The sequence below is a fragment of the Eublepharis macularius genome, chromosome 5 (genome assembly GCF_028583425.1).
Source record: "Eublepharis macularius isolate TG4126 chromosome 5, MPM_Emac_v1.0, whole genome shotgun sequence".
In the NCBI taxonomy this organism is placed as follows: domain Eukaryota; kingdom Metazoa; phylum Chordata; class Lepidosauria; order Squamata; family Eublepharidae; genus Eublepharis; species Eublepharis macularius.
Genome location: NC_072794.1, coordinates 78,537,944 through 78,560,881, shown reverse-complemented (window position 1 = coordinate 78,560,881; position 22,938 = coordinate 78,537,944). Strand labels below are relative to the sequence as shown.

The following is a 22,938-nucleotide window of genomic DNA, read 5'->3' as shown; positions in this document are numbered from 1 at the left end:
ACAAAGATGGCTCCTATGTCGTATAATTTTCAATGTGCCTGTAAAGAGACAGGCAGCCAGGCTCCCTTAGTAAATATGGGTATCGTTTTGCAAAGTAATGGGACGAAATTCTGACATGGATCCTTTCTGGGAAGGGAAATTTTACCTTTATTGCTGGCTATTTTCTCCGTTCCCGAAATGTGAGGAGCGGGTGAGAGACTGACGTCTATTCAAATGCACTGATGATACGTTGGCTTATGTTGGCACTGGCAGAGACTGATGACAATTGTGCGTGTAGTAAGAAAGAGCATAAAGAAAGAATAGCTAAATGCCCAATACAGGGTCACGCATTTATAATCCTTTGTGACTTTTTTCTTTCATTAAATTAATCCAGTTCAATCACCAACGGCAGCTCCATCCATCCATCCTCGTTAATCTAGTTCGTCCTGGCATTTGTATTGCAATTTTTCCGTTTAACAAGGCTACTATACTTGTAAGAACTGTTGAATAAGTAACCGTTAAGCCTTTCCCGTAGTTTGCATTTATAAATAGAAAAGTTGGTCCTAGTGAATTTCTGCTCTTTTAAAAAAAATACAGACTAGAATCCTTAACTGGAATCCACGCTTGAATATGCATTTCTTAAGGCTGTGTGAATGGTCTCCTACGAGTGGTCTGTTTTTATTACCTTTCTTCATTATATTTGAATATTATATAGCATCTTTCCTTGTACTTCCTAAATGTCATGGCCCTACTGTAATTGCGTGTAATTGGTGAGCACCAATTACACTCACCTATCAAAGTGCACACAAGTTTATACTAGAATAAAAACATGTTAATCTTTAAAGGTCCTGTAAGTCTCATATTTATTTTTAGTAAGCTTAGAAATGTCAGTAACAACACCTTAGAAAACTCAGGTTTGTCAGTGCACTGGAACTATCAGATTACCTCTTGTAAAGAATAAAATCTCATATTGTGTACTCTGCTGGATGTTATGGAATATTTTATTGTGAAACAGCAAAATTTCAAAATGCTTCTTACAACACAAACAAATGCTATACAGCTCCTGCTTTGAAATTTGAACCTGGCAACACCGTCTGTGAAAGCAGTATATTTGGTTCTGTGTTAGAATATATTTGCTGGAGTAAAAACATTATCATTCCCTAAATGGGTTTCATTTCAAAATTTGATGCCATTACTTTTTGTTTGTTTGTTTTAAGAAATCTTTTTCAGAGAGGTCTTTCATTCAGTAAGCACTTTTCTTTACTGAGAATGGGCAATACAGAGAAAATACCGATTGCATGAAATCACTAATTATTGTCAAAAGGCAGCAATCTGCAGCAATCAGCTGGTGAAGCTTTTTATGGAATAAGAAATCATAATGCCACTAATGTTTGCACATCAAACTACTGTTAAAAGCACAGGAGAAGAGTGAGCAAAAAAGTTTGCAATGACAATAGGGCTCTCTAGCCTGTTTTACTTGCATTGTTTACTTGTTTTGTACAATATTAGGTTGCTGAAATTCATCTGGATATGTCATATTAAAATGTTTAAAAGTACCAGATTCTCTTTAAATGATATTTTATTGAGAAGTTTGCATAGAATGTCTCAGTTTTGCACTTCCATTACACTTTGAAGTTGTTCCACAGTTGCATATTCATGGCGGTTGACTATCCACATGACTTTTCTAGGAATAATAATCATGCATTAATTTTTTACAGGACCGTGTCCAAAGGCCAGTTTGTGTGAGTAGAAAACTTTTTATCTGATACATCTATCAGTGATCTTAAACTAGATTCCTTATTTTTTCCACCAGTAGCCCTGTCTGTAAGAATAGCACTGGAATCCTATAAGAATAAGCCACATTTATACAGGGGAACTTGCTTACAAATAAGTATTCCAGGATTAAGTTGTACAACTACCAATTTCTGAGGACTTGTGATTCCAGTAAAAGAGATGCAGAGGAGTTAGCCGTGTTAGTCTGTGGTAGCAAAATCAAAAAGAGTCCAGTAGCACCTTTAAGACTAACCAATTTTATTGTAGCATAAGCTTTCGAGAATCAAGTTCTCTTCGTCACGAAGAGAACTTGATTCTCGAAAGCGTATGCTACAATAAAATTGGTTAGTCTTAAAGGTGCTACTGGACTCTTTTTGATTCAGTAAAAGAGAGTGCTTGGCAAAGATTCTGATGGCTGCACTTCAGGAAACTGATATTGTAAAGTCATTGAATAATCAGAACTAACATCTTTTCTCTTTTTATTACTTAATGATTTACTTAATGATTTTTTAAAAATCTTATCCTAATAGTATTTATTAAACAACCTTAAGTTGAAATGTACTACTTGGATTTAAAAAAAACCTGATTCATGATTTTCTTATGTTTGGAGTTTGGCATATTATTGGTTTCATAATGACAGTTAACTACACCAACCAAATTCCCTACCCTCCTGGAGAATGTAGTAGCTGTAGTAACAGCATTTGATTTATATACCATCCTTCAGGACAATACCACAGAGTGGTCTACAAAATGAGTTGTTAACCTCAGGACAATCACTCTGTGAAGTGAATAGGGCTGAAAGAGCTGTGATGGATCCAAGGTCACCCAGCTGGCTTCAAGCAGAGGAGTGGGGAATCAAACTGGGTTCCCCAGACTAGAGTCCTGCCACTATTAACCACTACACCAAACTACACTGGTTTGGAATGAAACTCGATCTACTTAGGGCCAAGCTACACATGACGAATGACACTTGAACAGCAAGTGTATTTCTCCCTGTTCACTTGCCCTCCACTCAATCCACTTGCCGTTCAAGTGTCATTCGTCATGTCTAGCTTGGCCCTCAGTACTCTCCTTTCCACCTCCTCACTGAGGTGAATCTGTACTTTTTCCAGGGGAAGGAGAGAGTAGGACGGACGTGTTTGCAGTTCCTCGATTCTCTCCGAAGTCTTCTTAATTGGCTTGGCTGCAGTGCAAGCCTATAACCAGTTGGGTAAAAACCAGCTATTCACAAGTATACTCCCACCCCCCACCACCCCCATGAAAGGTAAATATACGGTGAATTTTTTTCAAACCCGCGCCCTGAAGCGGCGGCGACAAGGAGTGGGATGCTGAAACCTAAACAGGACTTTTGCACACGGAAGTCAAGGCAAGATTTTGCCTTTTGCCCGCTGATTCCCTCTTCCTTCAGTGCAGAGCAGCTCCCCTTCCTGCCGGCTTCCTGCGCTGCAGGTGAGGCGCGGTCAAAATCTAAACTCCCGTTTCCGCCCAGGTAAGAGCGAGTAAGGCCCTGAAAGCGGTCGCTGGAGCAGCAGGTCCCTCTCACGAACAGGTAAGAGCGCGCCTTTAGAAACAGAAAAGAAGCAGAAGGCGCCCCTCGTCTCCCCTCCCGCGATTTGGAGTCCTCGCCTTGAGTGAAGGCGTCAGCGTCCCACCAAGTACAAAAGCAGCAAACTGCGCGTTTGCTGCGAGCTCGCTGTTGACTTCCTGTTTTAAGTTTCATCGAAAACAGAGAAGCGGCGCCGTGAGTGGAACTGCCTTCTGCAGCCCTTGTCCTGCAGCACTTGGCGTTTAGAGTCGGCCTGTTCATAGTCCAGTGCACTAATTGCAAATGAAAGCCAAAGTTTGCGTGAAATATAAATGGTGACAGAATTGTTTTTGATAGACACAATGTTAACTAGTATAGCTGAACTGGCTTCCACTTCTAAAGATTACTAACTGATTTCCAGGGTATGAACTTTTGAGAGTCTGAAGTCTGTATCTCTCCAGAGAACTACCTGAGCCTAGCAAACCAGAGTGAAGGATAGTATACTGGGAAGCTGCACCCTTGCAGGTAGGAATAATAGTGGATAAAATAGTTCTCCTTCCTCTTCTCATGCTTCATAAGCACTGTACATACATTACAGGGTATGCCCATACAAGTTTTGTATTTTTTTGCGCACATGTTGAGTAGTTATTGTATTCATTGCATTCAATGAGTGTACTGCTAAACATACAATTTATATTCCATGTTCATCTAAGTATCAGTCCATGTTTTTATTTTTACAGTGAATAGACATTTGCTATTTCTTATGAAGAGAAGTATGTATGCTCACTATAATATGTGCCTAAAGGTCCAGTTATAGACTAATCGGAATGAAGCAATGGTGTACTTTGACTTTGCAGTGGGCTTGTGTATCTCCTTGTGTGTGTGTTATGTGCTGTCAAGTCGCCTCCGACTTATGGCAACTCTATGAATGAATGCTCTCCAAAACGTACTATTGACAGTGTTGCTCAGGTCTTGCATACTGAAAGCTGTGGCTTTATTGACTCAAGCCATCTCATACTGGGTCTTCCACTTTTCCTGTGCCTTCAACTTTTCCTAGCATTGTATTGTCGAAGGCTTTCACAGCCGGAGAACGATGGTTGTTGTGGGTTTTCCGGGCTGTATTGCCGTGGTCTTGGCATTGTAGTTCCTGACGTTTCGCCAGCAGCTGTGGCTGGCATCTTCAGAGGTGTAGCACCAAAAGACAGAGATCTCTCAGTGTCACAGTGTGGAAAAGATGTTGGCAGGTAATTTATATCTACTCAGGATATTAGTGCTTGATATCAAGCACCAATCCATATGCAAAAGAACCTCCTCAGGATACAGTGAAGCCTCCCTCCATTAGCATTCCACACCCTGGGAAACTCTTACAGGATGAATCAGCTCAACCCCACCCCTCCTGAGTAGATATAAATGACCTGCCAACATCCTTTCCACACTGTGACACTGAGAGATCTCTGTGTTTTGGTGCTACACCTCTGAAGATGCCAGCCACAGCTGCTGGCGAAACGTCAGGAACTACAATGCCAAGACCACGGCAATACAGCCCGGAAAACCCACAACAACCATTTTCCTAGCATTATTGTCTTTTCCAGTGAGTATTGCTTTGATGTGACCAAAGTATGATCACCTCAGTTTTGTCATTTTCACTTCCAAGGAGAATTCAGGCTTGATTTTATCTAGAACCCACTTACTTGTTTTTTTTTTTTTAGAGGTCTGGGGTATCCATAAAACTTTCCTCCAGCACCACATTTCAAATTAATCGCTTTTCTTCCTGTCAGCTTTCTTTGTTGTCCAACATCAACATCTGTACATAATAGGGAACACCATACAGTAAATATTACCTTGTTCTTTGTCCTTAGCAACACATCCTTGTCCTTAAGGATCTTTTCTAGTGCCATCTTAGCTGCCCACTCAAGTCTTAATCTACTTCTCAAATACTGATCATAGTTTCCCTTTTAACAATTTCAATTTCTTAATTGTCAGCCTTAAAATCATGAAATTCCTCTGTGATTGTTGTTATTTTTGTTTTCTTGATGTTCAGCTGTGACATATGTATTGAGGGGCTACACATCTTCCCTTTGACATGAGACCTAGAAGATGGAGAGGAAGTGCAAGATGTTTCTTTGCTGGGCTCAGTGGGTGTAGCTGGAACAGGATATAAATACAGTATATATATATATATATATTAAAACTTCATGTTTCATTTCTTGTTGTTTCTAAGTAAAATGTGAAGTAGGTTTTAGGACTGGGTTGCCTATGAGAAGTATAATAAAGTACATTTAGAAACAACAGCAAACAAACTCCAATGTGTAACAACATGGTTCCTTTGCACAGAAGAAAAAGCAAATTTCTTGAAACAGATTTTTTTGCTTTTTCTTCTTTGCATTGTTGATTGTTGAGATGTAGCATTTCGTCTGTTGTTTTCGATAAATCTATGGGCCTGTCATTCAGTTTGAAGTATGTCAGAGTCTAAGGAGTGAGGCAAATCATATCCAAATGTCAGATCTGGTACTAGAGCATATGATTGGGTTAGATCTGGTAGGGGAGCATATGATTTGGGCTGGATAGAATGCATTTAAATCCAGTTTGTACTTAGAATAAAAAGGTTCCTGGAGAGAAATGATGAATTCAGTGAATGGGTAATCTTTCTAAGTTCTGAGTCAATAAGTGCCATATTTTTGCAAACATTTCTCATGAAAGTATTTTTTCTATTGAATGATAAAGGTATACTTTGTATTAATTTCAGCCCACAGAAGTTTGTAATATGTTTTTATTATCTAGATAGGGTCACCATTTCTGAGTTGGGAAATTCCTGAAGATTTGGGGGTAGAGCCTGGGGAAGGCAGGGATCGGGGGCAGGAGGGATGTCAACAGGTTATTGTGCCATAGAGTCCACCTTCCAAAGCAACCATTTTCTCTAGGGAAAAATATCTCTGTAACCAGGAGATGTTGAAATTCCAGGAGATCTCCAGGGCCTACTTGGAAGTTGGCAACCATAACACCAGAACCTTTTTTGTTAAATGAGTACACCTGTGGAGCATTTTAGATTTTAAAAAATTACTATTCCTTTTTAATATTTCAAATTAATAAAATAGCAATAGCTATTACTTAATACAGCTACCAGACTGATACAACAGTTTCAAAAAAGTGGGAATAAAAGAATTTCTTTTAGAATTCGCAGACTGTTTTTCCCTTTGCCTGAGAAAATACAATTAGCCATTGAACTGCTTGGATAAGGGTAGACAAGTGTGTTTTCTGGGCATTCCAGGACTTCTCAGTTTAGAAACTTAAATATTTGTCACCTATTTGAGGCAATCTTTTTTCAACAGTTTCTGGGTGTGAATTTTTTCAGCTCCACCCTATTTAATTTTTCTGTAAATTAAAACTATTTTGAAATTATTGAGATTCTGAACATATTCAGAAAACAATGACTTGACCTGAATCTGAAACTGGTTAAGTAAAGCCCCATCCATTAGAGCTTTTAGAGGAGTGTAATAAATTAATGTTGCTTTCAAACTCTAGTAAAGCCTATATAATTTTATTTTGCTTGTGTAAATTTAATTCACGAGTTCATCTTTGGTATCTGCTGTGTCTTTAACAACAACAACAACAACAACAACAACAACATTTGATTTATATACCGCCCTTCAAGATGACTTAACACCCACTCAGAGCGGTTTACAAAGTGTTATTATTACCCCACAACAATCACCCTGTGAGGTGGGTGGGACTGAGAGAGCTCCAGAGAACTGTGACTTGCCCACGGTCACCCAACTGACTTTGTGGAGGAGTGGGGAATCAAACCCAGCTCTCCAGATTAGAGTCCCGTGCTCTTAACCACTACACCAAACTGGTGTAAATAGCAACAGTATTTCACAGAGTTTAAATAATGAATCTATCCATTATATCTTACAAATTTAACTGATACCTTTCCCTATTATGTGTCCTGTGGGCATGTAAGGATTTACCTGAGGCATGAACCAATAACTAAAGATAATTCTCATTTGTAATAGCACCATTGCCCTGGTATCCAAAAAATTCCAGTGAGATTGCATTCTGTTGTTCTTCTTTTCAAAAACTAAGGGTGGGTGAGGCCATGGAAAAATTAGTGAGGCTATCGAAAAGGAAGAAAAAATCTGAGGTCAGTTGACAAACGTCATAATAAGCCACTGATAATGCTTTCAAAGTTATTAACATCAACACAGCTCAGCCAGCATGGTGTAATGGTTAGTTTGTTGGACTACGAACGAGGAGACCCAGGTTTGAATCCCCATTCTGCCATGGAAGCTTGCTGTGTGCCTTGGCCAGTCACATGCTCTCAGCCTGGTCTACTTTATAGGGTTGTTGTGAGGATAAAATGGAGGAGACTGATGTAAGCTGCTGTGGGTCCCCATTGAGGAGAAAGGTGGGGTATAAATGAACTAAACAAACAAACATGATTGTTATCCTATGTATGTTTACTAAAATGTGAGTCTTGTAGCACTCTGTGAGACTTATTTCTTAAGAAACGTATTTAGGAACATGTAGTGAATCTCTTAATATCAATGACAGTTGCACTGCTCCAATACAGTGCTGTCCTAAATAGAGTTACATCCTTTTAAGCCCACTGACTTCAGTGGACTTAGAAGGGTGCACAGTCAGTTACTCTGAAGGGTTTTATGGAGCAGCTTTAAATTTAGGAAAAGGGTACAGAGTGGGCCAAATATGTTTGAGTAATTCTCTACATTAAAATAAAGCTAATTTACACTTTTGTTTTCATGCAGATTTTTTGACTACAACACTGGAAAACCATCATGCCAGAAAATCCTGCAGCAGGTAAATGCTTTTTTGGGGGGGGGGATCCCTTTGATCAATTAATAAAATATTATTTAGCAGATTTTTAATTAGTGTTGGGGTTTGGGGGGGTATAACAGATAAACTACAGGTGCTGCAGATGCTGGAGCGTCTGCAAAGAAAACTGCATGAGAATGGAGACACTTCACAGTCTGAGAAACTGACTGTTTTGTACAACACACTCAGGAGCCCCTTATTCAATCAGATTCTGACTCTTCAGCAGTCAATCAAGCAACTGAAGGAACAAGTAAGTTACAAGTGCTAGTATTTTGCTAATAGTAGTAGCTTAGTTTCAAGGAAATTTCTAATATTCCTGAACTATTTGTTCTTAGCAATGTAATTGTCTTCCAAAATTTAACTAGGGGTGTCAGCTTTCTCTTTCCACAAACATTTTCATCTTTTCTGTGACTGATATGAATTCAGATTAAACTCTACACAATATGATTTTGTAGAACACACTTTAAGTAGAAAGGACTAAGGAGATTTAACATACAGTGTGTTCTAAAATGTCCTCTTTTCCTGCATGTAAAATCCACCTGATGTAGGATGTCAAGAAAAAACAAAATAAAATTTTGGAGAATGAATATGATGGGGGAAATATAAAGGAGAAAGCATACAGGGTTTTGAAGATGCATCCTGGCTTACCTGTCAGGAATACGACTCCTTCCATCTTTTGTCCACTTTTTTAGGATCTTTCTTTGGGAGTCTCTTGTTTGGCTGTTCTTGAGAGAAATCCCCTAGTGCAAGTACAGGTGCTGACTGATTTATAAGATTATTTGGAAAAATGAAAAATAGTGGTATTTTTTAAAAATGCAGTATAGGCAGCCATTTCTTCATTGCATTCTAAAATATCTGCAATTCAATATATTGTATTCTTTACATAGTAGATTAATTACATGTGAACATTTTGCCATGTTGTTCCCAGCTCAGTTATATGCCTCCAGATCGTTCTGTGGATTTTGACTTTACTAGGAAAGGTTTGTTGGTGTTTGAGGCTGACGACCACTCTCTTGATAATGGTAACCTATATGTGACTTACAACAATAAAAATTTACCAGTATCCAAGATGCCTCCTCTGATGCCAAAATTTGCAGTGGATGAGTTTAATTTAGCAATCCAAAGGATGGCCAAGGTAAGAGTACAGTACGATCAGTATGCCAAAGACATAATTTTGGATCTCTTTATTCCAAATTTCTTTGGCTGCTCATTTGAAGTTTCTATAACATAGTACAAGAAAATGTTAAATATTGTAATATTTATAGTCTAAATGTTAAGTTCTCACCAAATCTTGAGTTCATGGTGTCCTCTGGAGATCTAAAATTTACATTAGCAATTACAAACTATGTCTCAGTCTTTTTGCATCCAAAAATAAAGAATAAGTATTTTCTACTGCTCAATATTTATGAATCGATGAGTTTCTAAGGAAAGGTAAGAAAAGGTATCCTCTGGAATTCTTGAATACTGTCAAGATTCTTTTTGCAAACTCTCCAAGAAGTGTGTTGCCATTATAGTATCAGATTGGTCAATTATATACAACTAGCAATAAGGCCCATTTTTTTAAAAAAAATATAACAGGCCCTAGAAGTGCTCCCCTCCCCATGCTTCCCCCCCATGGCATCAGTCGAGGGACGGGGATCAGGAAAGAGATCGGTGGGCTCTTTCCTTTGGCCCCTCAGCCGCTGCTCCCAAGACCCTGCAGAAGCGGCAGGGAGCCCTGCCCCCTCTGGCCACTGCAGGACCTTAGGAGGACCTCACTGCCACGCTGAGCCTTCCCGCAGTGGCTGCAGGCACCTTGGGCTCCATGGTGGTGGGCTCCTCCACAGTGATGGAGCTCCTCAGACGCTGCTTTGGAGGGCTCCTTCACAGTGGCAGGTTCCTTGGAAGCCCTGAGGCAGCGGGAAGGCTTGGTGCTGCTGCCACCATGCTGGGTCCTCCCAGGCCTCTGGAGGTGGCAGGAAGGCAAACTGTTTTGCCTCCAACTTGCTTCCTATCCCCGCGTACTGTGTTTGCGTGCGGATAAGAAGTGAGTTGTCAGCAACATGGTTTGCCTTTTATGTCTTAGGACGAGGACACAAAGTAGACTAGACTAGCAGTTGGAATAACTGGTCACGTATCCTCTACCCAGTCAGAATTTGACCAATCTGACCAGGAGTTCATTCTTTGTCCGGAGGGAACAAAGCACACGGTCAAAGGTTTTTTTTGTCCTGTTGATTTTTTTTTTTAAAAAACCCAAAATCTTTCCTCCTGTAAGAAGACCCAATAGGTTTATTCTGTTAAACGTGTTTGTTCTTGCATCGCTTCATCAAAGGAAAAATAATGTATTGCGGTTGTAGATAATTTAAACCGCTTATGTATCCGACGTATCTGCGGGACCGCTTCTCTTCATATGAGCCCCGGAGGACTCTCCGTTCAGGCGGGAAACATCTTTTAAGGGTCCCTGGCCCTAGGGAGGCCCGCCTGGCATCGACCAGGGCCAGGGCCTTTTTGGTCCTGGCCCCGGCCTGGTGGAATGCTCTGTCGTACGAGACTAGGGCCTGGCAAGATTTGCTTGCATTTCGCCAGGCCTGTAAGATGGAGCTATTCTGCCAGGCATATGGCTGACGCCGGGCGGTGCCCCCCCCATGGGGGGGGGCTAAACCATTTCACCCATATGCGAATGCGGATGCTGTGGTCCACACTTAATACTGCATGTATTGCTCTGGAAGAACCACTGTGCGGAACATCAAATCTAAACTATGTGCTGCTTTTTAAATTATTTTAATTATCTATATGTAAATATATGACATTTATATGCTTGTATAGCTATAATTTAATCAATTAGATGTAGTGTTTTAAAGTTTTAATGGCATTTGATACTTGTAATTTTGTTATCTGCCCTGAGCCTGCGAAAGCAGGGAGGGCGAAATAAAAATGAAATAAATTAAATTATGTATAGTATTCTGTTGCTTTTATCTCTTTATTAGGGGCGGCAAATAGAATATATAGATATTGAGAAGCCATTTAGTGGAGGTCTTGGATTTAGTGTGATTGCCCTTAAAAATCAAAGCACTGGAGAAATTGGTATCTTCGTCAAAGAAGTTCAACCAGGAAGCATAGCAGCCAGGTGAGGTTTTTTGTTCTTTAAAATTTTACTTATTAAAAAACATTTGTATGCTGCCTTTCTGCCTAGTTAGGGTCTTCAAAGTAAGAGAATAAAAATCAGTGTATCCAAGACTCTTCAAAAATATCAACTGAATGAAGGCGTGGGGGGGGGCGGGGTGTTGTACTAATTTAACTGTCCTCCACGTGATAAATTGCACAACCTTAGAGCTGAAAGGCACCAGAAAGCTGGCTTGTCCATTTTTCTTCTTACAAGGTAAGTCTGCCAACCCATGCACAATTCACCCCCAGATCAACAACGCTGTGAGGTGGTCAGTATTTTCATCCCCATATTTTGGATGATAATTTGGGCCAGAATCATGAGAGGCAGTTGTCTAAAGGCCCACTTAGGAGTTAATGACTGTCATGAGAGGCAGCAATTGTAGCTCAACAGCTCACACTTTTATTCACTTGTGCTACACCAACCAAGCTGTAGGAGAAGGCAGCTTACAGTTGTAGGGCTTAGAGTATCTGAATAGGTCCACAAAGACTTAGGTTTACCTTACTGCTTACTCTGCCATGCAGTTCACTGGATAACCTTGTCCCAGTCTCTATATCAGCCTAACTTACCTTGCTGTGATAAGTTGCTGTGAGGATAAAATGACACCCTAAGTGCATCACCCTGAGCTTCCTGGATGAAGGATAGGAGAAAATATTAAAACATCTCTTCCCTGTTTGCTCCATTTACAGTGCCATCCTAAGCAGAAGTACCTCAGTCTAAGTCCATTGAAACTCTGTTTAGGATGGCATTGTTAATCTTTGAAAAGTTATTATGAAGTTGCTGCAATACTACTTTAAATGTCTTCTGTGCTTTAATAAAGGGATCAAAGGTTGAAGGAAAATGACCACATACTGGCCATTAATCATACTCCACTGGATCAGAACATATCCCATCAACAGGCGATTATGTTGCTCCAACAGTCCACGGGTTCCTTACATTTGGTTGTGGCCAGGGAGCCAACACAAAGAAGCAGTAGGACCTCATCTACCTTCAGTGACAATAATTTACCTGAAATGGTAAGTTCTGTTTCTGATTTCATTATAAATTAAGCCCAATAAAGAATGTTTACATGTTTGACAACTTTCACTATTTGGTTTAATTCCTGTTTTCCACACAGTTGGTACACGTATCAAACTGAACATGCAGAAACATATTTGTATTTGCATGATGTATTAATTACAACTTTTTTTTAGAATGGCTTTCTTGTTTTTTCTTTGTTGTTGTTTGTTCTTGGCTCCCTGGAACAAAAATAGTAGAGTGACTAATCATACTTAAAGCCATAATACTCTTAGGCAGCAAGGTAGGACCCTTTGTAGCTCTGAAGTAATCTGTAGTGTTATGCAATAGACTTGTAAATATGCTCTAAACTGATAGTTCTTGCAAGGACTGTTTCTGGTCTTTATTCTGTAATTTTCTCTATGCTCTGATAATTGTAGCAAACTGGAATTGTAGCTTCCAGACTTCTGAGTTGTTCAGAAGAGGTGCAGGCCACAAATGGAATAGACATATAAAATACGTTCTGTTGTGATATTTTCAGCTATGCTTTATTCAAATTTTCCAATGAATGTGCCTCTTGTAATACTGTAGACAAGGGGTCTCCAAAATGGTCCCCATGGATGCCATGGTGGCCACCAGCACCTTTCCAAGTGTTTTTAGAAAGTGGGTGGTACCAGGTGGGGCTTTTTGAGTTGTTAATGTTCGTCATATAATGTAAAGAGAGGCTTTATGTAAAATACATTGGCTGTGTAAAAAGCAAATTGCTATTGTTAAAATGTAGTGGGGCTTGATTCAGACTAAACATAATTGGCTGCAGAGCTAAAACGCTCGGTGTACCTCACTAGACCTTCTGGTGAAGTCATTGGCTCTTCCCAGTTGTAATGTATCTTGATAATGCAGGTGGAGGTTGATAATATCACTATGGAAAGTTTTGTTCTCTTTTCAGAAAACGTTTATGTTCCTATCAAACTCTGGCCAAAATCTCTTTCTTAGTGGGCACATGTGCAAGGAGCTCTCACCAGCTCTTTAGCTCCAACTGGTATTGTTACAAGTAATAGTGCAGGTTAAAAATTCTGGACTCATTAGATAAGGGCTCATGTAAAGGAGATAACCAGGAAAAAAGAGGGTTTTTTTCCATAGGTGCAAAATGAAGACAGGTACTGCCAGATGAAGGTTTCTTAGCTAACTCAATATGTATATTCACTTCGTGTGTATACAAGAAAAGATTTTAAAACAGTATGTTAAATTAAAAAGACATAACTTTAAACAGAGCTTCTGCCTCAAATGTTGAAGAGCCACTACTGGAGTTAGATATAACCTCACTCCCTAATGTTTTGTGGTTGACTCTGTCTCCTGTGGAAACTATTTCGTGGTTGGCTCTGCCTCTCATGGCAGCCATTCTGTGGTTACATTGACCATCCTGTGTCAGAATTCCAAAGGTACTTGCAGACTGAAAAAGGTTGGGGACCCATATTGTATCCCATCATCTCCACACATGAGGCAGACTAAACATGTGAAAACTTCCAAACACCTAAACTAATGTGAAAACTTCCAAGCACCAGACTAAACTAATGTGAAAACTTCCAAACACCTGTTGTGTGTTGAGAGTAAACTTCCCCTACATATTTCTTGGTACTCATAAAAATATTGAGAAGAAAAATCATGTTAAAGGGGATTCACGTTATATTCTGTTTCAGATCAACTGGAGTCATATTGAAGATGTTGAACTTGTTAATGATGGCTCGGGATTAGGTTTCGGAATCGTAGGTGGGAAATCAATTGGTGTAGTGGTACGGACGATTGTTCCTGGAGGACTGGCAGACAAGGTAAAAATTGACATAGTATAAGAATTGACATAGTATAATTCTTATTCTCTTTTCTGAGAGATCAGTAGATATGCTCTTACAATTATTCAATGAAAGTATTGTATTTTAAGAATGATGGTGGGGGGGAGAATGACATCCGGACCTGGAAATTTATTACTCTTATACTTTTTTCACATACCCGGTGAGGATGGGGGTGGGGAGCTCTTCAGGGCTCAGCTTCTGGCTGCAAGTGCCCAGTGTGCCTGCACATGGAAATAGTTATGAAAATAACATGTATAAGAAAATATTGTGAAAATATATATGTTAAAATTGTTGGTGAAAATAATATATGTGGAAATATACACATGATTTATAAAACACATACATTACTTTTAACTACACAGCATGCCTTTTGGATTCTCATTTGGATGAAATGAATTCATATATTTAGAATATCATATATTAAAAACAAATTGTTTACATTGTGGGGCTTAATAGCGTTTTGCAGTTTTGGAAGCCCCAGAAAGCAACCAATTACAGACTTTTGGCATGACTCTTCAGGCCTCCCATCAGAGCATGGCAGCATGGAAGAAAGGTTTTGGGAGAGGGAGGTGGGAGATAAGTTATACCCACATCTTTCCACTCTGTAGTCTCTTTCCTGCTGTTAGGAGGTGAATGGCTCTCACTTCATTGTGACAATGGCAGACAGTGGTTGAAGTGAAGAGCTTTCTCTCATGCCATTTCTACCATCGCAGTATGAGAAAGAAACATGGCTGCACCAAGCTGTCCTATTCTGGCCTTGTCCTGCACTCAGCTCCAGTGGTAGAGACATCAAGTCAAATGAAGTACAGTAGGTCAGGGAACTAGACTTGGGAATCTTTCTCTCAGTTCTCCCCTTCCGTTCATCTATTTTCCTCTCTCATATAATCTTTGCTACAATGTCTTCCCTGGAGTGGGGATCGCAAAAGATATCCATACACACAGGATGCTTAGGATGACTAAAGGACAAAAGTGTGAAACTGTCTGGTATATATATAACTGATATGATCAAGGGGTGAATGCTAGTATGTATTATAGTAAACTAAAGGTAAGGAAAAGATGACTGATTAAATGTCAGTGTGCCTTGGCACTCGGTAGAAAGGGAAATATTTAAAACGTGTATCATTTGGAACTAAAGTAATGGTTTATCATTACATTTCTTGGTTGCTGATCTGCAAGTGAAAGATAGAATGTCTCTTAATAAATTAGATTTCATTCGTACCATGGACACAAATCACACCATTCATTTTGGCTGTTGTGCTTGGGTCTTTTCTGTGATTAAATGAATTCTGACATTGACACTTTTGTCTTGTGAGAGAACAACTTGGGTAGATTTTCAGTCCTTTAGATTTTTGAGTGTGAAGCCATCCAAGGCTTTAAAGTTCATAATCAGCACCTTGAATTGGAATTGGAAACAAACTGGCTGCCAGTGTAGCCGTTTAAAGACAAACAAAATATTTTCGGGTTAGCTAGCCCCTACTATAATCTGTTGTGAATGAGGGCAATGTACGCTATAGATGTTAAGAGACAACCTTTATCATTTGCTCATATGTTGTTGCTGCACCCAAGCATTGGAAACAGGTTGCAAGTCTACTGCCTAGTGAGCCTTGATCAAACTGTTCCATGTCATTAGATTTTTCTACACTATTTAGGGAATCCCCCTCCCACAGTTTTCCACATGCTAACTATAGGCACAAAGTTCTATGTACATACTTGCAGCTGCTGAAAGAACCACTAGAATGGTTGAAACTACATGAAATAAGCAGTTTGATTTTCATGCTGTCCTTGCTCTCATTTGGCAGTACATAGCTTTTTTAAAAAATCCTTAAGTCTCTAGTGCCCATATTAAACTTGAGTGCCCATATTAAACTTGACCCATTCTTCCTTTAGGAAGACCAGAACAAGAAATCTGAGGCTTCTGGAGAATTTTCCATTATGTGCATAGTACATTCTACAGCCTGCTTATGCCTGGTGTTTGTATATGGCCATGGTGTTAAAGGTTTTTCAAATACAGAAAAGCTGCTCCACAGAGTGCAAAGTCCATCAACTGCAGCCTTTGAATGTGTGCATCTGATGAGAATTGGGACTTCACCCAAAGACTTTGGGGAGCTGTTTTATGAGAGCTTATGCCTGACATTTTTAGAACACTTTCCTGGGAGTAAGCCTCATTGAATAAAATGGTTCTTATTTTTGAGTAGTGCTGCTTAGGAATGCTCCGTTAGTTGCTCTTTGCTTCCAAGTATACCAACAGGCCTGAAAGGATGGTACCCCTTTCTGGATTGATACTTCAGTGCAAATCTGACAAATAAAACTACTGCCCTAACCTTGTACAAAGAGAAGTCTATTTCGTTTTAGAATAATAATATACAACAAAAATATGGCTTGTTCAGAATATAAATGAAAATTGGAGACTTGGAGAGAGTTGAAATTTTAAATGTTGGCTATTTTGCCTCCTCTACAAAACTGTCTGAAATAATGAATGCTTTTTCTCTTACTGTGTCTCTAGAACACCTGCTTCACTGTAAGGAACAAAATGTTTTGGCTTCCAATAGCATATGTCACATTATCTTAATTTACAGCAGGCTAGAGTAACTAAGAATGGAGGAACAGTATAAAAAAGAGTAATAATGAACACTGAGACATTAAATTTGGAAAGCAAATGTAATGGGAGACTGACTGTATGAGCCAATGCAGAGCTGCGGGGTGTGTGTGTGTGTGTGTGTGTGTGTGTGTGCAATTCCCCGTGCAGAAAACTGCTCACATGAATGGTCTGCCTGTGTGGGGCAGTATAGTATCAGATGCCACATGCAGAAGATCTCAGTAGTTACTCTGGTGACAATTTTTTTTGCCTCTTGTGCATGCTAGTGGAAGAAACTACTGCAGTTCTTCATATGTTACACAGCTTCTGTAGGTTGTGATCAGTTAGTGTAAGTAAAGCTTGCTAAATCTGCACTGGTTCCAAATTATAATTCTGGGAGAATCCTGAATATTAACCTTTGATGGAAAAGTTAAGTTTAATATTAACTCAAATTGACTGTGAGCCTGCCCCAATGACTCTTACACAGAGCAGATTGCCATGTGTGTCCAAAAATTTATATCCCTCATACAATGGTGGATTAAAATTTACCCTTGTAACCATATTTTGGTAAAAGGTTGGTGAAAGTAGGAGTGTGCAGGTTGGTTCGGACTTTAGATTAAATTACCAAATATTGGGTGATTCTGTGAAATCCGAGTATTCTGAATTAAAAAATAGGTATTCCAATTTTTTACTGAATTAATTCAGTAAAATCTGACCATTGTTTCCTATAGGAAAATCAATCAGGGGGCTATCCAGTGAGCTGGTAGGGGGTTATTTTTCAACCAAAGTTCAACAAATTTGGAGGAAACGAACTCCTAACTGTCCTCTGAAGACCCACCCCCCAAGTTTGGACCCTAGGGGCCAATTCTGTGGGTCCCGAACAAGGTGCCCCCAGCCACTCCATTGTTTCCTATAGGAAAAAGTCAAAGTTGACTCTCACTGCAGAAACACACTGGGGTAAGGCAGCCATGGCCATGCTGTTCTGTTCAACAGCACAGTTTTCATAAGAAGTCTCAAGGCTAAAGGTGTGTGCTGCAGTAGTTTCCTAACTAAAACAATATGACCCTTTTCTTACGCAATAACTGAGACCTCCTAAGTAGAAGAAGTGACTGTGGCTTGTGTGGTTAAGATTTAATCACTGTAAAGAAACTTGATGCTTAATATTTGGTCTTTTTCAAAATAACCTTAGTTGCTACATTGATTAATTTGATGGCATTTTGCATAGAGTGAGTGCCTTGTGAAACTAAGAAAAATATACGTTATAATTTGGTAATATATCATTCTGTTTCAGTTACTAATTTTAATTTGGCAAAACTATATTTCTTATTTGAAGGATGGGCGGCTCAGAACTGGCGACCACATCTTGGAAATTGGAGGCACTAATGTACAAGGAATGAGCAGTGAGCAGGTTGCTCAAGTGTTGAGGAACTGTGGGAACTATGTTAGGATGGTTGTTGCAAGAGATCCAGTGTGTGAAATAACTGTGACGCCACCAACCCCTTTGGCCCAGCCTGTTAGTATATTGCCTCCTTTTCAAGACAAAGGTTTTGAAACAGTGAGTATTTATAATACTAGTTGATTATATTGTTAAATATATCCCAAAGAACATGGCAACTGAAGATTTCATATAGATGGCTATATAATTATTGATCCCTCCAATCTTGATAAAATTTTCAGTCTAAAAGATATCTGACCCTTTCTGTTATTACTAAAGTTTACTACAAAAACTCACATTCTTTTTAGCTTTCTACTGTATCAAGGCAAAGAATACTTCACTTTCACCCTACACCTGATTCCCCCATTTCCTGTCGCTATTCCAAGCCTGGCTGCCTCATCTTTGTGACTGCAGATGTGAGTGGGTGGAGTGATCACTTTCAATTGATTCCCATAGTTTTCACAATTTCTCTTTATAGGAAAAGTTTTAAGCTGATGATTGTACTTAAAATAAATATAAATATTATCACTACTCCATCTCCAGAATTGTGTAATCTTAATCTCCAAAGGTACCCAAATGAAAATATTTTACAGATACTTATATTTTTTTAAAAAATTGGTTAGAAATTAAGCTGTCAATAGGTTAAGATCTTGATACTGATTTGTTTTTTGTAGTCTATGTTAATATTTCCTTGTAAAATCTTGCTTTAACAAATTTAATTGTGGCCATATTCAAGTAGTTTTCTCTCTATAAAAAAAAACTTTTCTCAGTTTTGCGTAATTAAAATCAACAAATGCTACCAAAAGTATGCAGGAGGTCTTGAAATGTAAGCAAAGCTGTGCTTATTCTCCATCTGTTGCTACTGTGCTTTTTCAATGTAGGTGTAGAATATTTTCAGTGGCCTCTTGTTTTCCTCCTCAACTACAGCTATAAAGTGCTGGAAATGTTAGTTTTGTGTCAGAAGCAATATATATATTTGTGTACACATATTCCAGGTATGTATAAGGCAGATGGTGCTTACAGTTGTATTGACCCTCACAACTTGCTACACTAGAAAGTGCTGTTAACTCAGGCTTTTAGCAAGAGGAGTTTCTGCTTCCAGATCAGTTTTATTCTTGCTAGTATGAATTCTGAAAGAAAGTTTCTTTCTCGTGTATTTTTAAAAATTTTAATACCTTCTTTTTAATTGAAGAGGTGGTAAGTTTTCCATCCTCTCATTTTACCAGCAGATTTTTCCATATAAGGGAAAAGAGAGATTACTTCTTTCCACAGCAAATTCACTGATTACCAGCACAATCAGATGCAATTGCATCTGTGGAGGTGAAGTACAATGACAAGCATTCTGTGGAACCTTGTGGCTACTGGTTGTTCAAGGCCATTCCACTAGACTTCTTGGACTGGACTTGTCTGAATATATTGTATTCTCAGGCATCCACCATGATGATGACCCATAGTCAACAATGGGTGATAGACCTGGCCTCCAGATTTAAATTTTAAAAGGGGTTTAAAGGGCTGTGGCAACACTGCAGCCAAGCTGGGTGTGTACTCTCTTTCCTCCTCTCTTCTTCCTTCTGGGGATAATTCTGTTGTTTATTGGGAGTGAAATATCAAAATATCCAGTAGTGCCTTTCATGTTATTGGAAATATCAGGTATCAGGTCGGCAATATTTGATTATACACCCCTATAGACAACTTGGCTCGATAATATGTACCCATATTTGAGTGAGGACTGACCAAAGAATGCTGCTGATGACATTGCCCCAAGTGGAGTCCAAAGCTCACTGTATGCATTTGCTCCTGTATATGTCAGGAATAGAGATAGGCACGGAACAGAAAAAAAAAACGAACCGCTTGGTTCGAGGTTCGCTCATTTTGCCAGAACACAAACCATGAACTTCCGAACCGCACCCTATTCCCGAACCGGTTCGAGTTCGGGGTTCTGCCACCGCCTGGCGGCACCTCCTGTACCCACCTGCATGGCCCTACGGGCGACCGCACACCTGGTGTGGGGGTCATGTAGGCGGCCGCCCCCTACTTGCAAGCGGGTGTTGGGAGGCGGCCGTCCCCCTATCAACTTGGGGCAGGGGGTCTGGCTGCTGCGCAGTGTCATCCCCTATGCCCACCCTCACAGCCATATGGGTGCTTGCACGCAAAGGCAAGCTTAAGAAGCATGCAAGTGGGGAGCCTGCAGACAGGAAAGCTACCCGCGTAGTTGTGAGTCAGCAGGCAGCCCCCCAAACCAACTCCACCCAGACACTGTCCCCAGCTGGAAAGGGGCTCAAAATAAAATGAAACCGTGTGTGTGCTGACAGTGTGTGCACACAGCAGAAGTGAGCTACACAACAGAAGTGTGCAAGTGGGGAGCCTGCAGACAGAAAAGCTACCCATGCAGTTGTGAGTCAGTGGGCAGCCCCCAAAACCATTTCCACTCAGACACTGTCCCCGGCTGGAAAGGGGCTCAAAATAAAATGAAACAGTGCATGAGCTGATGATGTGCACAGCAGAGATGTTTGAACAACCCTGTGCAGATGTGAATCTGGACACCAGAGGCATGAGCCCCGTGGCACTGGCTGGAGAGGCGCTCCAAATAAAAGTGAAGGGCACTGGAGGAGTGTGCAGAAAAGAGGGCAGACTTCACTGCACCACACAAGTCCACACAGAGAGCAAACAGCCCCGTGCGGGTGTGAGTTAGCTCACTAGAGGCGCAAGCCCCCCCAAACACCACCCAGTCAGTGGCACAGGCTGTAGAGGCACTTCAAATAAAAGTAAAGGGCATTGGAGGAGTGTGGAGAAAAGATGAAAACTGCACTACACTACACAAGTGCACACACACACAGGGAGCCAGCCTACAGAAAAGTTAGGCTCCTTGGAGCGGGGGGCACACAAAACAGAAGACAGACCCTCCAAAAAGCAGAGGAAGAAAAGCAAATAAAAGAAGGCCTTCTTGGGGAAGGGGGGCCACAAACCCCCAGAAACCAAACCAGAAGATTGGAGCTCAAAAAAGCAGAGAGGGAGAAACAGAGAAAAAGCAAATAAAACTCATTTAGAAAAGCAAGAACCCAGTCCCACTCAAAGGCCTAGGACTAGGCTGGGGAGGGGTGTGTGTGAAAAGCTAGCATTGGAATGGGGTGGGGGAAGAAAGGAAAAAAGCACCCTTTTCCAAGAACCTCCCCCAGTCCCCAGTAAGAGAAAAGAAAAGAGGGTTTTTAGTGCTTTCCCAAGAAGCAAGAAGTGGCTACAGATCCTCTCCTAGCAAAACAGCCAGCCAGGCAGCCAGCAAACTCTCTACTAAAAATGAAACCAAGGTCACATGGCTTTCCAAAAAAAGCCAAGATTAGAACAACACAGGAGCACTCTGATTGGGAGAAAAAGGTGCCTAACGTGGTTTTGGGGGAAGAGATTGGTGTTACCATAGCTGCTGAAGACCCATCTCCTCAGTTGCCTTAGAGATCCTAACCCTCCCCCCCTTTCCCTGGCTGGATTGGCCAGACATGGGAGCTCTCTACTTGCCAAGGACAGCTGCCAATCAAACATGGAGGCCTCAGATTGGGGGCAACCTGAAGACTGCCACCGTTGCCTGGGTGATGGAATGAATGTGTGTTCCTGCTAAAACCAGGAAAACGGAATGGTAGGAAAGTTCATTTGTTCCTTAAAAATGTGGCTGCTTGGAATGCGTTTCTTTAAAAACGAACCAGCCATTCCAAACGGAATTATGTTCCATGGTTTGTTTTCTGCCCATCTCTAGTTAGTAACTAAGGATCTGGCTCAACGTAATCCTTGCTATTGAGAATCAAGCTACAGGGCCACTATCCTACCAGATGGAGATACATGGCCATGTGATATGATGACATGCGGACCACAGGAGGAGGCATGTACCTGCAAGCATACCTTCCCTTTGCAAGCACCTATGATGTTCCTCAGCAACTGAGTCAGTTGTTCACTAGGAACCCAGTCAAGGGTATATTAACAGATTAAAAAGCCAGACCCTGCTAAGGCAACAAATGTCATTCCGTCAACCTCCATGGATGATCCTGGTTGACCACCTGTTCCTGGTATCTCTAAGACAATGTGGCATTCCATACTAGGACGTCTTGGAATTCAGCCTATTACCAAGACCAGTTTCCCTTTTCTACTTCCAGTTCATTTTGGCTTTTTCTTGCAATCAGTTCAGTTCACAGTTTCCTCCTGAGCTACCTTTTGTGTGACCAATAAAGTTACCTATTAGTTTTATACCTTCTTTGTGGCTTCATGATACTTAACGGTCCCCCTAAGTCTTTTGGGGTCTAAAATTAATCTGTGGTCCCTGTACCCAAGCTAGCTGTGCAGTGAAACAGCTGTCATGATCAGCTTTTTCTAGTGCTAGATTAGCCACTTCCAGTTTTATTATCTAGAGGATATTGAATTGCGTTATAATTTTAGTCTACAATGTCAAGGTGTGTGGCCTTTTTTCTTTCCCTTCCAATGTATATCTCATTGTACCCTGTTGCAGGGTTCATTTATATTATGCCTTGTTACCATCATGTAACAATTGCTCTGCTATAAATCTCTTATTTATTACTATGGGCCAACTCAAATGTGTCTTTCTGAAATACTGTACTTAAACTTTGTGTGGGGAGCCATGATTCTGAAATTCTCCCCCTCTGAAGAAACATGGTTGAATTTACCATGTCAAAAATGTAGGCTGTGTATCATTCAAATATGGTGTAATACTTGAACAGACTGGAATTGTGGTCTTACCTTCCATGTTAACCTGCGGTATTCAACAATATTAAAACATTGTTAAACAATATTAAATTGGTAATTTATATTAGTGCTTAAAGCAAACTTTAAGTGGGC

At 40.3% G+C, this 22,938-nt stretch overlaps 1 protein-coding gene across 1 annotated transcript in view; it reads left to right on the top strand.

The window, feature by feature from the left end:
- The first annotated feature begins 103 nt into the window (after window positions 1-103).
- The window catches only part of PATJ (PATJ crumbs cell polarity complex component), a 286,475-nt gene continuing 263,640 nt past the window's right edge, over window positions 104-22,938 (top strand). Inside the window, exons 1-10 of the mRNA XM_054979641.1 lie at window positions 104-190; window positions 1,698-1,721; window positions 3,699-3,802; window positions 8,041-8,092; window positions 8,191-8,357; window positions 9,036-9,242; window positions 11,074-11,213; window positions 12,070-12,265; window positions 13,943-14,071; window positions 18,001-18,222. Coding sequence (XP_054835616.1) covers window positions 8,071-8,092; window positions 8,191-8,357; window positions 9,036-9,242; window positions 11,074-11,213; window positions 12,070-12,265; window positions 13,943-14,071; window positions 18,001-18,222 — 1,083 coding nt within the window. The 5' untranslated portion in view covers window positions 104-190; window positions 1,698-1,721; window positions 3,699-3,802; window positions 8,041-8,070. The remainder of the gene's footprint in view (window positions 191-1,697; window positions 1,722-3,698; window positions 3,803-8,040; window positions 8,093-8,190; window positions 8,358-9,035; window positions 9,243-11,073; window positions 11,214-12,069; window positions 12,266-13,942; window positions 14,072-18,000; window positions 18,223-22,938) is intronic.